The sequence below is a fragment of the Chlamydotis macqueenii genome, chromosome 2 (genome assembly GCF_036417535.1).
Source record: "Chlamydotis macqueenii isolate bChlMac1 chromosome 2, bChlMac1.mat, whole genome shotgun sequence".
NCBI lineage: Eukaryota > Metazoa > Chordata > Aves > Otidiformes > Otididae > Chlamydotis > Chlamydotis macqueenii.
The window spans coordinates 39,092,535-39,111,490 of NC_141557.1; the positions used below are offsets into that span (position 1 = coordinate 39,092,535).

At 45.2% G+C, this 18,956-nt stretch overlaps 2 protein-coding genes across 7 annotated transcripts in view; one reads left to right on the top strand and one right to left on the bottom strand.

Annotated features, from left to right (window-relative positions):
• Positions 1 to 100: 100 nt before the first annotated feature.
• Positions 101 to 17,015, bottom strand: PP2D1 (protein phosphatase 2C like domain containing 1). Of its 3 annotated transcripts, none has more exons than XM_086742646.1 (5): positions 16,966 to 17,015; positions 16,132 to 16,284; positions 15,405 to 15,557; positions 4,824 to 6,274; positions 101 to 1,400 (listed from the first exon to the last, which is right to left on the bottom strand). In XM_086742646.1, exons 4-5 carry the CDS (start codon positions 5,845 to 5,847, stop codon positions 145 to 147), a joined length of 2,280 nt encoding a protein of 759 aa, XP_086598772.1. In that variant the 5' UTR covers positions 5,848 to 6,274; positions 15,405 to 15,557; positions 16,132 to 16,284; positions 16,966 to 17,015; the 3' UTR covers positions 101 to 144. The 3 variants fall into 3 exon arrangements, with proteins under 3 accessions (XP_086598772.1, XP_086598773.1, XP_086598774.1); XM_086742647.1 differs by lacking the exon at positions 16,966 to 17,015 and having other exon boundaries at positions 4,824 to 5,848; positions 6,124 to 6,274; positions 16,132 to 16,595; XM_086742648.1 differs by lacking the exons at positions 15,405 to 15,557; positions 16,966 to 17,015 and having other exon boundaries at positions 4,824 to 5,848; positions 16,132 to 16,595.
• Positions 17,016 to 17,902: 887 nt separating this feature from the next.
• KAT2B (lysine acetyltransferase 2B) overlaps positions 17,903 to 18,956 on the top strand; it is a 44,143-nt gene continuing 43,089 nt past the window's right edge. Inside the window, exon 1 of one of the 4 annotated variants that reach the window (XM_086742661.1) lies at positions 17,903 to 18,185. In XM_086742661.1, coding sequence (XP_086598787.1) covers positions 17,967 to 18,185 — 219 coding nt within the window. In that variant the 5' untranslated portion in view covers positions 17,903 to 17,966. The remainder of the gene's footprint in view (positions 18,186 to 18,956) is intronic. The other 3 variants (XM_086742660.1, XM_086742658.1, XM_086742659.1) reach the window with 3 other exon arrangements.

Below are 18,956 nucleotides of genomic sequence, written 5' to 3' on the forward strand. Positions count from 1 at the left end.
ATTGCATTTGCACAGTTCCAGGCAAGATGTCTGATTTACTATATGGGTCAGCATTTAAAATCATTACAAGTAAATTCATAGAACAGCTAAATATAACCTTGTACTATATGTACTGTGGCACTGCAGTTATCCTATGATAAATGTTTAACTGTTGATATAATTGGATATCTTATCACATCCATTTAGAAGTACAATCAAAATAGTAATATTATCTCTTGAACCTGCAGCTAATGCCATCTTTACCAGTTGTTCACTAATGTAGCTTGCTGCGTTGTCATAGAGTGTCTCAGAGGTGACTCTACCTCTTCCTGCAGTTTGTGATTTGCAATTGAATGGGTACGTCTTTGTGTCCTCTTCAAACTGTGGTGGTGGTTTAGAACCCACTGGCGATACAATCTTCAGCAGTTCTTGACCAGTGTAACTTGCAAGTTTGTCACAAAATATTTCGGAGTCCATTTTTTCTGCCAGTTGTGGAACTGAGTCATAATTAGATAGGCATGCTTTTGTATCTTTTGGGGACTGTTTCAAGTCTTTAGATGCTCCTGCCAGTACTACATTCTCTTGCAGCTGTTCATGAGTGCAGCTTGGACCTGTTGCACAGAAAGTGTCAGTGTCTGTTTCTTCTTGCACTGTGGTCTGTGAGTGTTGCTGAAAACTGTTAAATAGATGAACGTTTCTGTCCTCAAACTGTTTCAGTTCTTCAGAACTGTCTTGTGTGCTAGAATTGGACTGTTTTATCTCTCTGTTCTGTGAATTTACTTCGCTGTTACTGAAAACAGACAGTTCTGGATCAGCTTGATTTTTGTGATCATCGGTTTCCTTGGGAACTCCGTCTTCACTTTGCAAATAGTTCCTCCTAGAACACTTTGACTTATTTTGTTTCAGGTTGCCTTTTGAGTCAGTGAGGAAAATGTCTTCATTGGAATGCAGTATCTCTAATCTATTTTGCAGATCTTTAATAGTCTTTGAGTCATTTAAGTTGTCTTGAGTGAGGGGCATCAAATACTGACACTTAGACGGCAAAGTTCCGTTTTGGTGAATGCACTGATACATTCTCAGATAATGAGTGAATGTTGTTAGAGTTAATACAAGTACTTCATTGTAATCCAGAACCTCCCAAAGCCCATTAGAAGCTAAAATAAGAAATTGGCAAGTATCATCAATGGGGACAGATACAGTATGAGGTACAGGTATAACAGATCTTTTCAGTACTGGATCTCCGTGATGTCCAAGTCCCCTTGTAGTTCTCAAGTACCCCTCTACTAATCCATCTGGTTCATTAGTGCTGATGTTCCCACCATTCTGAAGTATGCGTTTTCTCTCGCTTGTGTTAGAAGTGCTGTGCTCTTTTGAGAGGCAGTGACTCTTTCCATTTTTGCATAAGACTGCATGTGCATTACCTAAAATTGAAATAAGATAATACTTTGAATTTTAGTGTACTGATTTTTTTTAAGATACTTTTATTACATTAACAGTTAGCCTTTGCTATAGATGGGGGGAAAAAAAACCTGAGGTCATAGTTCAATCATCTACAGCCACAGGCAACAATATGTCAGTCAATGAATCTGATCTGTTTTACAGCAAAGTTTTCTGTTTTTTTTTTTTTTTCTTTTTTCCCCTCCCATTATTCAGAAGACTGTTCGAGAACCTTATTCTTCTGACTGCAGTTAAACTCTCTATGAGGAGTCCTAAGTGACATTTCATTCAGCTTAAAGTGCGGTCTGATAGAAATGTTGCACCTTAACTGTTTTAAAAGCAAGAGTGCTTATTTTTCTCAAATACTTTTTTTTTTACGAGAGTGTTTGTTTTCAAAATGTGATGGCTGAATGAACTCATCAAGAAGTTTCAGGTTCAAACTATTTTTAGCAGTATAAAATTTCTAGTACCTGAAAGTAATTTGGACATCGTGTAGAATTTACAGTTTACTAACATGATGCCTTAAGTCTCTTCCTTGGTTAAGGGACCCAAGGGAGCAAGAGTTCTCAAAGTCATCATGAGAAGTCGAGTCCTTTAGTAGGAAGAGGTACTTTACCTTTCCCTCAACACTTTTGAAATCTGCAGGGTGAGAATGAGAAGTGTTAGAAATTGCAGTACTGCAGGTGACTAGTCCTGTTAGCCTTGAATGCAGAGCATAAAGAAAAGCAGCTCTGAAACAAAGTGATGTATTTTTTGAGATTCTCTATAGCTGTGCTGGGAGAGGACCATTTTTTGTGTTAGAGGAGGTTGTTGATCTCCCATGTGTTGGCATAAGGGCAAAAGTGATGTCTTACAGAAGGAACTTGAGTGGGGTGGTAGCTTTCCAGACACTGACCTGGCTGCAGTGTATTCATTTATATTGTATTTTTAATATCTGCCTAGACTAGGGCACAGATATTGGAAAAGTGTTTATAAGTAGGCACTGATTATACAGTAGTTGTATTTCTTGGGCAGTATTGGCATTGTTGAGCGTAGGAGACAGCTAAGTGTAGTCTGTGTGAAGGCAGATTTCTCTAGAAGGTGATTCAGAATATGAAACTGAAGGACATGCTGGTTTTATTGATTATAGAATGTATATGACTTAAGTTTTGCTGTGTGAATGTTTCCTTGTGCTTGCTTCCTCTTTCTCCCTCTGATTTCTGTGGAGAGTTTGAAGATAGTGTAAAATTTCTTTTGAACACTCGGAGTAAGACCACCACCTGTAAGCCTAACAATGGGCATAATATAACCCATGAGGAGCAATTTGACTGGAAGAAAGAGTAAAATTTAGTCAGCTTTGGATGCAAGTCTCTTGTCTGCAAACCAGAGACAGGGAAAAAAAAAAAAAAGCAACAAAAACTAGCCGACCTTTCAATGTGGGACTAAATGAAGAAGACGAAGCTGGCCGATGCCACCATCTTCTGCTCTGCATATCTGAACATCCTCTTCAGTTGCTTACCTGGTGCTGAAGGAACAGTCTGTATTTCTGTAAGAACACATTCTGGGGGTAAAATGAAGCTTGATGTTGTGCATATCTTTTTATTTGATGTGATACATTTGGTGGAAAATTAAGTGTATTAGATTAAATAAATGTGTATTTAGCAGTGGTTCAAAAATGTGGATTTTAATCATAAAAGGCTCTGATCAACTTCAAGCCTTAACTCATTAGCAGAGCTTGAGTTTACAGTATCTTTAATTGCAGCCAGCAGAAAACCTCATCTGGGAGGGAAGGATGGAGGCAGGTAACTAGAACCAGAAAACTTAGGTTAAGTGAATTCTCTACCAAATGTTCTTACCTTCATCTTACCTCTCAAGCTCAATGTAATAAAAATTAGGTCCTTCCCCAATAAGGTGAAAAAAAATGCATCTGAAAACATCACAACCTTTATGCGAGTTAATACTGTATTCCATGAAAGGTATGACTAGATCTTCTGAAAAAAATCTGAGCTAGTGCTAAACTACCAGTTTTGATACCCATAACAGTAAAGTCCAAGTAGCTGCAAAAATGCTTGTTTGAGGTAGAAAAAGTATGGCTATGGCAACAAGCATCAGGAGGATGGAGGAGAGGAATGGGGAGGGGGGAACAGACCACTGTTACTTAGTTCAGTGTCAGTCGTGTTCAAGTTGGTTTATAGTGTTCCTCAGACCGGCAGAGGATTGCATGTTGGTGTTAAGTGTTTTTTTTTCATCTTGAAAATAATGAAGCGCCTCAAATTATTTTTCCCTTTCCCTACTGGTCTTTGACCATCTTGCTTAATTTCCATCGAACTTCATGTGAAGAGATACGAAGAAGTTCTTAAAAGTTTTGTGAATACACCCATCTGAGGAGCAAAGAGTGCCCCTGTTGATGGAAAGTTGCAGTGTTAGCACGCTCCTTATTAATGCTAAGGAGAGTGCTGGACAAGTATTGCAGTGCTGGGCACGTGCTTCAAGCAGAGACTGGGAGACATTAGAGAATATAACCGTAGACAAATCAATTTGAAACGATTCACCTAACAGCTTTTTTAATATAATTCTGCTTGTGTACTCCTTTATGGGAAAGCAAGCGTCTTGCTTGTAATCATACAGCTGTCTTATGTACACAAGAGAACTTAACTGGTAACAAAAATCACTAAGTGGGAAGGTACAATGAGTTGCTAAGAACTGCATGAGCTTTTATCTCATGCTTCCTACAGCAAGGCTGGGTGGAGAAGCAGTAGGAATGTACAAGTGTTTCTGATTGTAATTAATAACTGATTTTCTACGCTATGGAAAGGCAAAGCAGGGTTCTGCTTCATAAGGAAACAGATCTGAATAGATCTTCCATGACAACAGTGAATAACAACCAATTGCCATTTCAGAAATTAGTAATTCAGATGATCCTCACAGATCAGTTTTCAGTTTACTGGTAGCAAAATGTGGTGGCACTTAGTCTCAATGAAACAAATTAAGAAAAATAATATCTTAAATCCCTTGTGCCAATTAAACATGTTTATCAGATCTAAAATCAGATTGGTGATTGCATGCCCTAAAATGATGACAATCACAAAACTCTTGATTAAAAGAGAAGTCCTTACTACTCTTACAGAGGTCACTTGTGTATTATGGAATGCTTCCTAACTGTCTTTCACATTACTATATTGACTTTATTGCTTTAACTCAAATATCATATTGAAGCTACTTGTCTAATAAGCTTAATATTTATTGTCTGATACCCATTATCAGTTGCAGGGAAGTTTATCCCGTCTCCTTCAGGTTGTCAAGTTAAATTAGTTGCTGCTTTTTATCTCTAGATAGTTACTGGCAACAAATGTCTAGATTAAGTTATTTTTTCTCTTTTTACTGGGCCGATTAAGAAGAAAAAAAATCTCAGTGTGGAATGTACATACCTGTATTAGCAACATGCAGTAACCCAGCAGCACCTTTGGCTGTCCTGGCTAATGGACTGTGCGTGGTGTTTTCAGAATGTTTTATTTCTTCTTCCTCAGTGCTATCCATGTCTTTGCTGGGGATTCTTTCTAGCAGACAGGTAACTGCTGAACAGCCACTCCAGTGAACTTTGGAAACCTCGTTCCTTCCCAGTCGTAAAAGTCTATCCATTCTCCAAAAGGACTTGGCATAGGCTTTGTGAATCCATTCGTACGTATTGGTCTTGTTAGTCTCATCATTGCCTGGTTTATCAGAGAAAATCTTCTCTTTTTCCCTGTAATCTGCCTTGATTACTGTGGCAAAAGAATCCAGAATTTGCTGTTCGTCCTTACTCTTTTTGTAGGAGGAATCCGTTTGAGCAAGCTGGTCAAGAAATAAAAGTGGAAGCTCTGCTGCAACTGTTTCTGCAGCTGTTGCACCATGAGAGCCATCAACTAACCCCAGAAAACATGTATCTGACCTATTTCCATAGCTGTCAAGCACAATGAATCTGTCTTCCATCTCTCCTTGCCATTTGGAATTTCTATCTTGGCAAATTGATACTGCTTTTATTAAGGAATTATTTATTTTCTTAGAAGTACTAGGATTGTTAATGTTAGCAAGATCACAATACGATGTAGAAGTGTGATTACCAATGAGGAATTCAAATGAATAATCAATCTTCTGCATCTGTGTCTCAGAATATTTAGGAGTCCTGGTCAGTTTTGAGATCAGTTTCTGTCTCTGAGTTAGAAGTGTTTTGTTGTCAATCTGAGTTTGTGGGCTGTCAAAGCCCAGCAAAGTTAGGGCTTTGTGGGTTTTTTTATGATAAAGAAGGTGGTATGGGTATATTGCTTGTTGACATGCAGAGCAAAGAATTGAAATGCACTTGGAGTCATCGTTCTCGGGTGCAATTGTGACTTTCTTCAGGTGATCTTCCTCATCTCTGGAAAGTTCAAAATCAGGTGGGTTTATTTTGTCCTGAGATTTTTCCTCCTGTGTCATTCTATAAAGGAGTTAAATATGTTAAGAGTTTTTCTATTTTCATATTTCAAAATTTTAATATTAGATAACACTACATGTACCTTAGCTTTGTTTTCACTCTCTTACAAACTGAATTGCATCATTGTGTACTAATGCATACGTGATCAAGAAACTGGGAAGCCCATGTGAAGTTAAATAGAAATAGTAACTAATACTGTTAAAACTCGGTATCTGTGTTCAAGAAATGAAAAGTTTGGAAGTACAGAGTTTGTGACACAATTTAGATAATTCTTGTACCTGGTGAGGTTTCAGTCAGTTGTTTCCGCTTTGTGATTCTATGCATAGCCCTGTGCCTTCACACTGTTAGAACTGTAGATACGATGTAGTTCCTCATCAGCTTTTCCGTTTCTATTCATCACTTTCCAGACATGGCAATGGAGTGTAATTCCTGCTTGGGGGAGGGGGAAGCATCTTCAAGATTAAGATTAAAAAAAAAAAAATCTACTGATATGAAACAAGGCCAGAAGCACTGGTGTATCTCTTTAATCAAATCTTACTCCCAGTTTTAGTTGTGAGGGCTTTAAGAGTCAACTAGAAAAAAATTAAATTACTTTATACCATTGTATTAAAGCAGACAGAAGACAAATTACATTTATGTGGACAATATTCTATTGTTTTTCTTGCTTATTTTGCAGTGTTCATGTTCCTTTACTGTAGGATGGATTTTGAATGTGTCAGTTTCTAAATCAAGAAGGCATAATGAAGAACAAAAGGGTTATGAAATGGGCCAAGCAGTGTGTGAGCTTTTTGGGTCTGTAGGAAACACCCCTGCTCCTTGAGCTGCGAAACCTGCGAGCAGCAGCACACACCCCCTATATTCTCCAGCCATCAGGATGGAAGGACAGTCACGCTTGGCCACAGAGCTTGTGGAAGAGCGACGAGGCTGAAAATGTGGAATCAAGGCCAGGTACTGCAAGGACATCATAGGATCTAGTCACCACAAGCCTCTCTGCCTGTTCTCCAGCTGAAGCTAATCCCTTCCTCCTGTCCCCATGCACCTCCTCTCTCCCATTTCAGCTCCAGCCTCCCCTTCTTGCCAGCTCAGTCTCTCTCTCTCTCTCCTCAGTCTCCTACCTTGATGCTGTCTGGCTATTCTTAGGTCTGGTGCTACAAACCCAAGAGTTGGAGCTGTAGAGTAAGTCCTATTGAGACACTAAGCCCTGGCAGAGGCCAGCCGGCACAGAGGGCACTGCCCAAATTCAGCACCGACGCACTGGCATGTCTCCACCCAGCACCGGCAAACTGATTATGCTTTTTACGTATTGTAACTTGCTCTGATTTGGGTAAATTTACAAGAATGACAAAAGGTGCACCACTGACACCATTCCACTCAAATTTCCAAACCTTAGTTTAAAACCTGACAAGCTTGGACGTTTCTCTATAAAACAGTTATTAGAATTTTGGTTTAATACATGCAAACCAACATATTTTCGAATCATGTTCTCGGAAACAGCTAAACCGTATTACCTGGAACTCTTTCAAATGTTCTACTTCAGGCTTGGAAAAGTTCAGTATGAACAGTTAATATGTGGCAGATAAGTTAGTGAAAACATGAGGCAACCCTATTGGTAGCAGCACTAGTAATTCTGCCTATAATTAGAAATTAGTAAGAAACTCTGGCATCATACAACATCCTGACACTGTGTGAGAAGCTCAGCTTGCCACCCGATACATTGTCTCTCTACTAAGTACGAAAACAGTGTTTACATTTGTTAAGTTAATTGTGTTAATTTTATTTAGTGTTTAGTATTTATGTGTGTATGGATGAGAAAGCAGACAAAAATGCATTTGTTACAGATTTCTATTCTCTTCTGAGATTTCTGATTTCCAGCTAACCTTTGTTAGAATCATAGAATGGTTTGTGTTGGAAAAGACCTTAAAGCTCATCTAATTCCACCCCCCCCCTGCCCTGGGCAGGGACACCTTCCACTAGACCAAGTCACCCAAAGACCCATCCAACCTGACCTTGAATGCTTCCACGGATGAGGCATCCACAGCTTCTCTGGGCAACCTGTTCCAGGGCCTCACCACCCTCATAGTAAGGAATTTCTTCCTAATGTCTAATATAAGTGTACCCTCTTCCAGTTTAAAACTGTTACTGCTGTTCAGCCCCGATCGGGACCAGACTACACAGTCTCTCTCTCACTCCCCCCACCCTCCGAGAGAATACGGGAAGATAATGTAAGAAAAACGGCTCGAGGTTTGAGATAAGGACAGGGAGAAAATCCTTAAAGTTACCATTACGGGCAAAACAGACTCGACTTGGGGAAAACTATTCATTCATTACTAAAAACAGCAGGATAATGAGACAGAGAACAAGATAACCTCCCTCTTCCCAAGCTTAACATTATCTCTACTACCTTCCCCACCCCGAGCTGCACAGAGGGGAAGAGGGAATGGGGGTTGTGGTCAGTTCATCACGTTGTTTTACGCCACTGCTTCATGGTCAGGGGAAGAACTCCTCACATTCCTCCCCTGCTCCATCGTGGGGTCCCAACCACACACCACAGTCCTTTCTGAAACTGCTCCGGTGTGGGTCATCTCTTCCACGGGGTGCAGTCTCCAGAACGGCTGCCCCAGCGGGCCCTCCATAGGCCACAGCTGCCTTCAGGCATCCACATCCCCCAGTGTGGGGTCCTTCATGGGCTGCAGGTGAATCTCTGCTCCTCCGTGGACCTCCATGGGCTGCAAAGGGACAACCTGCTCCACCATGGTTGTCACCACAGGCTGCAGGGGAATCTTGGCCAGGAGCCGCATTACTCCTCCCCCTCCTTCTTCACTGACCTTGGCGTCTGCAGCCGTTCCTCTCACGAGAAAAGTTCTTCACAACAGGCTGGCAGACGCCTCTCACAATCTCTTCATGTCGTCCATCTCCTCTCATCTCCACTTCTTGCAGCCAGGCTGGGATGAGTTGGGCCCAGTCGGCTGCCTGGCGAGAGGCCAGAGGGTGAGGCCTGCAAGGCCCATGAGGCCCACGCCTGCCCCTCTGTGCCTCTGCCCCTGCTCAGCTTCTTCACATCTTCTCTTCTCTCTTTTTTTTTTTTTTTTTTTTTTCCTCCCCTGTTTTCCCCTTCTTAAATACGTTATCGCAGAGGCATTATGCCGGAACATTCTGCTACCAATCAGCTCAGCCTTGGCCAGCAGCGGGTCCGCCCTAGGCCCGGCCCAGTCCACTGAACAAAGGGGAGCGACTTCTAGCAGTTTCCTCCAGAAGCTACCACCTTAGGCCCCCCCTCATTAAACAAAACTACAAGATGCCGTTAATCCACCATCAGGGCAAATGGGTGGTTTAGCTGTGGTAGTATCGCACAGCCACCTTACAAGAGTAGCCTTTGGTAACTTCATCCTGTTTCAACCTTGCCCATTTTCCGGGGCTATTTAAACTTGATACAGCCACACCTTAAAGTAACTATTTTGCAACTGTTCTCTCTTCAGGATTTCAGCTGGGAAGTACGTTTTCTTCTTTCTCACTATTTCTGTTCGTCATCTCTGGGCAATGAGCATTTCCATTATGTTTTTCAGGCATGCACTTTTCCCCTGTGATGACAGTTGTTTGACAAAATTCCATCAGCTGTTTGAGAATTACAGGAGCATTAAAAGAGAAAACCGCTACCTCCTCCAGCTCCAATTACTCTTAATACCTCTTAAAGAATCAGGTGCCTCTGATCAGCTGAGGTAGATCAATGTATAAATTTTTCAAAAGAAAATCTCTTTGGTAGAAAGTGGTACTGACTAAAGTATTAGCAGAGCCACTTTAAAAACCCTGTAGTATACCTTGTCCTTGCAGAGGGGAGCTTGCAGGTGGCCACAGCTCCCAATCTGCTGTAGGATCAGTTATGGGAAAGTGCCTTTCTTCTCAAGAGGCGAGCATCAGCCTCCTTTAGAAATGCTGCGCCATTTTAGCAGGGCAGGTTAAGGAGGTATGTGATTAAAATAGCAGCAAAAGGTACACTTGCGCAGATGCCTTTTCCTTTATTCTGCATAGTTTGAATTTGTGACTGGGAGATCACACAAACCTCTTCACTGCTGTCATCATGATGATGCGTTCAGGCATGAGAAAAATTAGGACTAATAGATATAGAAAATCTGGTAAGCTGCTTTTTGTCAGCCTTTAAAATATGAACCCATTTTACATTTAGTGTATATAAAAGCCCCTTGGATTAGAGACAGGAAATAGAGAACTTTCAACAAAATGTTAGTTTGACCTCAGTAAAACTTAATTCTTAACAAACACATTATAGATGTTTATATCTCTGTAAGTGGGTGTAAGTGCTAACACATCACAATTTCAGACCACCAACACAGTCCCACTTTATTACAAAGTGTAAATAACCAGGATAATGTACATAATAATTCATGTAGGATAAGAAGATATGCCACAACTCTTCAGTTGCAGTCATTTTGCTCATAATTGTTAAAAAGGCAGCCCTGATGTTTATTTTTTATAGTATGCATACACTGCTTCTGTTAATAGCTGAAAACCTTGTAAAAAGGAAATTAAAAAAGAAATGTTTCCCTTGTTGATCTCTTATGAAGTAAAAAGATTAGTCTGTGTTTCGTTCTCTCCTTGCATTTCCGTCATCAGGAGCAGATACAAACTCACAAGTTTTTTTTTCTGTCAGGTTAAAGGATAACAGTGAGATACTGACAGCACATGAAGCTAAAGTGCTCTCAGCCTCAGAGAGCAAAAGATAAAATCCAGCTTTCTAGCTTACTGCAGTTTCCCTGTGCCTATTTAGGCAGCCAAAACCCAGCACTGTTCAACGTTCTGAGCTTAAAATAGAAGCAGATAAAAAAAATTAGAAGATGTAGAATGGGGAGGGAACCATGGTTTGAGAGGGTGTGCGTTTTCCAAGGGCAAAAGTCCTATTTACTGTTTGTATCACAGCAAAGAGCCTCTTGATTAGTGCTTTAGTCTTGCTGCTGGGAAAGGGAAGCTGCTTCACCTCTTGTAAGGGGGGCAGAACACGAGGCAGGGGAGTGTATGGCAGAGGGATACCATCACCTCCGTAAACCTCATACTTCTGGCAGCCCTGTCTAGCTGTGGCACTTGGAATTGCTTCCTGTTCACATGGCAAGGTGAGATTGTTTTCCGTTTCTGTGGTTTGGCACCACAATCTCATTTTTTAATTAGTGAAGATGTGACTAAATCAGCTTCGAGGACCCGGGATCTGATCTGTATCCAAACAGAAGAGCCCCATACGCAGTTGTCTCCCTCTGACACATGTCGTTCCTGTCTCCACCCAGAGCGTGCCTCTTCCTCACTTTTGTCATCATCAGCACTTAACTTACACAATCTCCAGTCTGAATTCCTTCCTCCATGAGATTTGAGGGTTTTTTTGTTGTTATTATTTGCTACATACTTTTAGCCTTAGAAAATGGTAACTCTTCTTAATGCTGAAAGCAGCACTGGGAAGATACCTGCCTGTCTGTGGGTGACAGGAGGAGGCAGAGAAGGGCTGTGCGATGTAAAATGGAGGTCACAGTCACAGTGAGCTTCTCATCACAGGATTATCTGCTAATATGTATAAACAGGCCTCACTGCTGCAAATTCTTGCTCAGTGAACACTGGCTTCCTTGCCTGTCTTTTCCTTCTTCCCTGCTTTACTTCTTGCCATGTCTTTCTTCTGCTCCTGCCTCAGCCAGTGCTTCCCTCTCAGTCCCTGATTTCCCGTGCACCTGTGATGCTGCAGTGCTTCTCCTGCTGCCTCTGTGCCTTCAGCCCTGCTCCTCTCCTTCTCACCAATTCCCCTTCCCTCTGCCTGTCACATTTTGGCAATGGCATCTCACCTGGAAAATTGTTAGCGAATGCATTGTACCTGCATATAGAAACCACAGCAGGGACTCTCTGCATCACTGGGACTGGCCCCTGCCAAGGAGCCACCACGGGTGACGGTGGGGCTGTACCATTTGCCATGGTGTGGCTTAACAGTGCTGTGCGGTGTGTGCCCTGTGGCACAGCCCAAGCCGGGGTGTGGGCAAGTGCTGTCACCTGTGCAGAGGCTGCCCTACCACGTCCCAGTTTTACATGGTCACCTTTGGCCAAAGCAGCAAAGAGCTAATATGTGAAAAACCTTAGGTAGCCTTTATTAAATGCATATAAGACCTCTCAAAAACTCCTTGCCTGAAAAGTCAAACTCATTTGCTGTCCCAGTAGCCATGCCCTATGCCACTGGTTTTAGCAGAGCTGGCCCTCTCATTTTCCAAAACCAGAGGTACTGATGCAGAAGGGACAAGACATCTCCCAAGTGAGTCAACTTAGGTATGTGTAGTAGCCTACTTACTGCAATGATGCAGCTTCAAGGAAGTCTTGTTATGAAAGGTGTGGGAAGAGACAAAGATGAACCTGGTGAGTCACAGGAGCATGCCGAGGGCAGAGCCTGCCTTCGGGACTTGGGAACACTCCCAGCTCTAGACTTGATAATAGGCAAGAAAGAAGGAAGTGATTAATAATTAAAATAATTATGGAATAAATTAAGATAATTAGTCTCCTTATTTATCTTCTTAATTGTAGTCCAAAACTGGAATCTTAGGATTCCAGGCTCACCAGTTTTGTGTCATTTTGTGAAATGGAAACAATCCCTGCCATTAGGTCTTCTTAGATGAGAATTATAATTTGTGACACTGTCTGCTGGGGCAGAGGTGCAGCTCCTTGGCTGGGAGGAAGCATCAAAATGGGAAATGGGAAATGGAAGTAGCAAAGAATAGCAAAAATAAGTCTTCCCACGCCCCAGATATTTTGCACTTGTTCCTGATAGCTGGGTCTGTCTTGGTGAGGCGAAGGTGGCAGTTCGCAACCCACTGAGTGCCTGCATGGGGCAGAGAGGCTGCGAAGCATCAAGTGTGAGATTTTGGGAATCCAGAAGGAAAAAGCTGTGGCAGAAGTGGAAGATGGGTGAAGATGACGTAATTGTGCCTCCTGCGCTCTCCTCCCAGCGACACCCTGCCTCCCTCACGCAACAAACCCACATCTGGGATTACTGCTGTCCTCCTGGGGTTCCTCTGCTTTTTCCAGCCGCACACACCACAATTACAGCTGTTCTAAATTAAGGTTTTTAACCTGTTTCGTTTCTGCAGCTTAGCCAAATAGATAGCTGTGGTGTTGGCAGTTGTGTCCCTAGTTCGCAGGATTTCCAGGTGCTCTCCCACATAGATATGGGGAAGGCCCAGGGGCGGGCCTTCATCTTACAAGAATAAAAGGGATTTTTTCATGTGGAGTTTTATTATCTAAATCAGTGTTACATCAAGGCTGCTGGTGAGCGGTTGCTCAGGTGCAGCTAGCAGAAAGGAGGCCCCATCCATCCTGCCTGCCAAGCCTGTGCCAGTAGCCCGGGGGTCTGCAAGGCTGCCAGCACCCGTTGACCTGCCCTACGTGAGGATGCGGTGTTCAGCAAAAGCCCAAGCAAAGTGTGGTCCCAGAGAATTGCAGGGATCTCTGCCACATATTAAGTGTCAGAAAGAAGAGAAAAAGATGTTAGAGAAAGGAATAAATGAAAAAATTGTGAGGAGGCAGAAGAAAGAAAATAGAAGGGAAAAATAGATAGCACATCCTGTGTTTGCGTGAAGCAATCTAGAGCTCTCACTACCATGAAATAACACAGTGCAAGCCTATGTAGTGACTGCAGATGGCTAAATAACTTTAACAAGCAGCTTCTGAACTTTGCACACACACTTCACATTGTACTGGTAAAGGCATTGAATGTCCTGTGATGCCTGAGCCCAGCCTTTGGTTTTCTCACTTTTTTTTTTGTTAAATCAAAACTCTGACTGCAGTCAAAAGAGCATCCTCTGGGTAAGAAGTGAATAAAAACTGCCAAGGGCTCTGTCGTTAACAAGAAATTCATGTTACTAAAACAGCAATGAGTGTTGCACTGACATTTTCTCTGGGGTGTTTTCATATTTTTTTCCTTTAGAAACTGGGTCAATGGGGTGTGAGGTTCCCTATCACAGACAAAGGTCTGCCATCTGCATTATTAAAGTCACATGTTAGCACCATGGGAAGCTGACAAGATGCTACAGACAGCATAACGAGCAAAACTTTTGTACTGTTAATACTTCCAGTGCTTCATAAAATATTGATAGGAGTCCTGAATGTACGGTGGACAAGAAGGAGGCCACTTCACCCACAAGGAATGCGCTAATGAAAGGACACAACAGGATTTTGTACTCTGAGAAATTCCCCAGAGGGGCAAGAGCTCCGCTTTTCATATTTGCATTGAATGGCAAGAATAGAAACAGGTGGGAGAGCAGGAGGAAAGTCCCATCCTGAACAAAAGGAGAGGGAGAGGGGGCTGGGTTAGGCATGCTCGCCTCGACTAGGCTGGGAGACAGGGATGAGGGGCAAGGGTGAGCTCCCAGAGCTCGGCAGCAGGCTGGGACGTACCTCTCAGAGAGGCAGTGTTCAGCATTAGGCTGCTATTAGTTGAGTCATTCTTTAATTTGCGTGACCAAGATAGATAGGCCCCCAAAGCCCCAAATGACAACTAGGTAATAAGCAAACACCAGGCACACCCTAAATGGCATTTTAGTTTCCTCTTTTGTGACTTGACATCAAGAACACAACTGCCTCCTTTGCTGGAATAGCGCATGTGCTCTCTTGCATTTTAGCCTGCGTTCACGGGTTTGGGTGTTCACAGTGAATCCGGGCAAGAGCAACAAAGGTGAGATGCACATCTCCAAGGAGTGCCAGCTCTGAGCAGGCATCTCCCCAGGGCCACCAGCAGCCTGAGAGAGACCTGAGAATCACAGGAGCTGGCACTCGCGTCTCATCCAGCTCCCGGCTTGCTTTGTTTGATGCAGATGAGTACAGCCTTCCTGAAGTCATGAGGCTACTCACCTGAGTTTTCGTGGTAAGGCAGGCAGCTAGGCTCACTCGGCTCCCGCCAGCGCTTGCTAAACGCCGGCTTTGGAGTCAGTTCTACTTGTGCAAACCCACTGACATGCCCCGAAGGACAGAAACTGAAAAAATGTAGCAAGGGTTTTTCAGATAATGCTTTGAGTTGGAATCTAATTTAGTATCATCTTCGTAGTGTATGTTTAATGATGAAAAATGAGCACCAGAGTGATTCTGTTGTGCTCAAACGGAGTTATGCATGCATTACCATTAGAAAATTAATATGTACTTTCTTGTAAATTCAGTCAGCAGAAAAAAAAAACAGTTTGGATATAAGAAATCAAGAAAAGAATGACATGTATACGCTTGTATGTCAAAGCATAATTTTTTTTTTTCCCCTAATGCGGTGCAACCTATCACGGCCAAATCACGTTCACTGAAGCCACAACAAGTCAACATAGGCCAACTTATAGTCCAATGTTTCCAGCCAGCAAATGATCTTTTCATTCCTTATTCTTGCCAAAAACTGTGAATGTAGTATTTCACCTGTCACTGGAGGAGTTTAAGGCAAAGTCAAGCTTTTTTTTAAAAAAAAAAACCAAACAAACAATATATTTGCACAAAGTTAGAATGAGAACAATAATTTAAATCAAGCTTAAAGTTTAAAAAAAAGATAAAGACTTACCTATTTGTGGTTAAAGAGTGATTTCTTTCTAAGGTGCTTCTCTGCAGTAGCAGAGGCAGTACTTCTGCATGTGTAGTGAAATTAGTGTTTATAAATGTTACTATAGTAACTGTATCCGTAGCCACAGGCTGGTAGACTTACTGTTCTGGTTATCTAGTGAGCAGCAAGGTAAAAAGGGAAAAAAAAAAGAGACACACTGTTGTAAGGCAGTCGTGCGCTTGAGGATTTGAGGGAGAACTGCAGCAAAAGTATTTTTTGGCTTTATACTAAGCAATGCCTCACTGTATGCAATACAGCAGTGTTTTTACCATTAGATCCCCAGGGACACATGATGGAATCTAAATATTTGAGCACTTGACCAAACTCTCTATCTGCTTCCGAACAACTTTCAGCTTTAGTTTTACTGTAATGGAAGTGAAAACTTGTCAGGCTTTTGAAGAATCAGGTGAAAGAATAAGGTCATTCGCCTAGGCTGTGATCCTGTGAACACTGCTTGTGCAGTTTCAGACATAAATGCACGCTGAGTGGCCTTAACACACATCAGCGGAGTTACTCGCCTGTGCAAAACAGTAAATGTATTTTCAGAATTGAAGCTTGCAATTCATTTCCATGCAGGTGTGCAAACTTGATGCTGGGTTACATATCATTAGCTTACCGGTTAAAGGAGAAGCTGGTGACTTTAAAAAAAAAAAAAAAAAAAGAGAGAAGAAAACACATAAACACATACTGGGGGATGTAAAGCTTCTCTCAGAAAATCTTGGAGTCTGTGTTTGGGCACAGACATTAAGCTGTCCATAGGAGCCAGTAAGTTGTTCCAGACGTGCTCTTTGCTTGTAAGGTTCGCCACCGAGGCAGAGCAGTGGGAAACCTGAAAGTGAAACTAAGCAATAACATTTTCATTTTCGAGGCCGGGAGAAAAGTAGAAACCTAATCGGCATAAAAAAAAAAAAATGCAAGCAAAGAATTTTTTGGGTGACTGTTACCACACAGCGGCTATTTGTTATTTTAAAATGCCATTCAGACACGGAAAAAAAAAAATTCCTCTTAAATTTAAGAAAAACTGGATTTTTTTTTTTTTTTCTCTCCCGCTCTTTAATTCGCTGCGAAGCTTGGGGCAGCCGCTGCCGAGGACAGCGTCTTCCTCCACCTTAACAGTCCGTCTTAAAGCAGCGGGGATGGCAGCAGCCATTTTACGGGTCGCTGTCACAGCTGCTGGGAAGCCCTAACCCAGCCCCGGCCTCCGCCGCCGGCTCCCCGGGGCCGCGGCACCCCGGGGCCGGGAAGCCGGCGGGGGAGGCTGCGGCTGGCAGGTCCCGACCCCCTCCTCAATCAATCCGCTGTGGATTTCAAAACATCACCCCCCTCCCGCCCCCAAAACCCACCCAGATCTCCTCCTTCATAAAAATATTACAGCGTTTTATTCCCCACCCATCGTTTTGTGTAAATACCAACTCGCCTCATGCTTAAAAATATCCCCGAGGGGGAGAGAATGGGAAAATGAGGGACCAGTGGGAAAAGTGTTTTCTCACTCCTCCCCCCCCCCCCGAATACGACTCCTAACTTTGCCAAAGTCTGGAGTCGTCTTCACACGGCGGCAAGGCCCTGCTTCTGCAGGAGCTCTTCACGCGCCGGGATTCCCTTCCAAACGGGAATTTTCCCAGTGTTCCAAACGAATATTGCTGCCTCAGGTTTATGCAGATCCCACGCAAACGCCCAGCTTCCATCCCAACCTTTGAAGCCGTGTTATTAGAGCTGCCATTTGTGGTTTCTCGCTGCTCAAACCACGGTTTTTACATACGCGCAGCGGAGTGTAAGCGCCTCAAACCCGAAGTGCTTGCTTCTGTGTGTAGAGCGCAGTTTCTGGGATCATTTGCTTAATATTAGCTTGCAATTAAAAGGTAATCCCTTTGAGACACAAACTAACCTGCTGTCAACACTTGTTCCTGGCCTAGAAAAAAAAAAAAAAAGAAAAAAAAAACCAAACATGACTTGAGCAATTGAGCAGAGAGTCTTTGAATTCTCCTATTTAAAACTGGCTGGTATTTATAGATTAAATTCGAGATCATCTGGAGGAAAAAAAATGAATCGCTTAAAAGCGGCTGCAAAGTGCGTGGTGGGGAACGGCAATGGTTCAGTCAAACAAAGTAGCGGCCGTGGGGCGGGGGGGAGTGGAGGCTGCGCCAGCACCGCGGGCTCACCGCGGCTAGGGACCGCGGCCGCTCCGCGCAACCCCCGCCGCCGGCCGCGCAACTTTTCCTCGCAGCCTCCCGGAGGACCGGGCTGGCTCCACAGCAGCACGCCGCCGCCCGCTCAACCTCCGCGCAGGGAGGCAGGCGCGCCCCCCGCGGTGCGCAGCGGCGAGAGGCGGGTGCCGCCCGCTCCCCCCCCCCCCGCCCGGCGGGGCAGGAGCCGCCCGTGGAGCTGCGGGTCCCTCCTCCCGCTCCCCCAACCCTCCCCCCCCGGGAGCAGCCGGCGGCGGCGCGGCGAAGGGGAGGGTCTAGGGCCGGGCGCTCCGCACCGCACCGCGCCGGCCGGCCGGGCGGCTGCCGCCGCGCCGCGGGCATGGCGGAGCCTGCCGGGGCGGCGGGCGGCGGCGGGCCGCAGCAGGGCTCCCCGGCTGCAGGCGGGGTGGGGGTGACCGGCGGGGGGCCGGCCCGCAGCGCCGCCGCCGAGAGCCCCGGGGGGCCCGGCTCGGCGCGCACGGCGGGGAAGAAGGCGCAGCTGCGCGCCGCGCCGCGGGCCAAGAAGCTGGAGAAGCTGGGCGTCTACTCCGCCTGCAAGGTACCCGGCCGCCGGCGCCCACCCGCCCACGGAGGGTGGGGATTGACGGGAGGGAGGGAGGCGGTGGGGAAGGGCTGTGCCGGGCGGGGGAGGCGGCCCGGCTGCAGCCCGGCGATCCCCGCGGAAGTGGCAGTGCCGGTGGCTCCCCCCCCCCCCCGCAGCTTTCCGACTCGCGGTCGCAAAAATAAATCCTAAGAGCGCCGATGACGGGAGAGCGGGGGCAGCGCCGCCCTCCTCCTGCCCGAATCGAGCGGCAGCTGAGGTGCGCGTCCCCGGCGTCCGTCCGTCCTTCCTTCCTTCCGCGGGAGGCGGGCGGGGCGGCTGCTGGTGCCGGCGGTAGGCGCGGTGTTAACCGCGCTGCCCGTCAACATCCTGGCGGGGAGCGGGGACACCCGGGGGGCTGCCGCCCGCCCCTGCTCCGGGCCCGGTGCGGGGGCTGCCCGTCGGGCGGGGCGCGGAGCTGTTGGCATCGCAAAAGCCGCTGCTGCCACCCGCCCCGCCGAGCCGGCACCGTGGCCGGCTTCGCTTGGGCAGAGAAGCCAAGGGGCGCGGCCTCCGCCCTTGGGAAAGTTGTGTCCGGTCACTGGTGGGGATTCGGCAGAGCTGCCTGGAGTTCCCCTGCTCGAGCACCGTCCCTCCACCTGCCGTTCTCTCCTTGCTGGGAGAAGCGGGACTTGCCCGTTCATCGGGAGACCGAGGGGGAAGCCAGGTCAGAGCGATCGCCCGCGACTTCGCAGCTCTGTGTGGGTCGCTGGCTTCGCCGCTGCTGTC

Coding starts and splice junctions, on each gene's coding strand:
- PP2D1 (XM_086742646.1), bottom strand. CDS start 5,847: ATGACACAGGAGGAAAAATCTCAGGACAAAATAAACCCACCTGATTTT. Junction 1,401..4,823: donor ACTGCATGTTGCTAATACAG/GTATGTACATTC, acceptor TTTCAATTTTAG/GTAATGCACATGCAGTCTTA.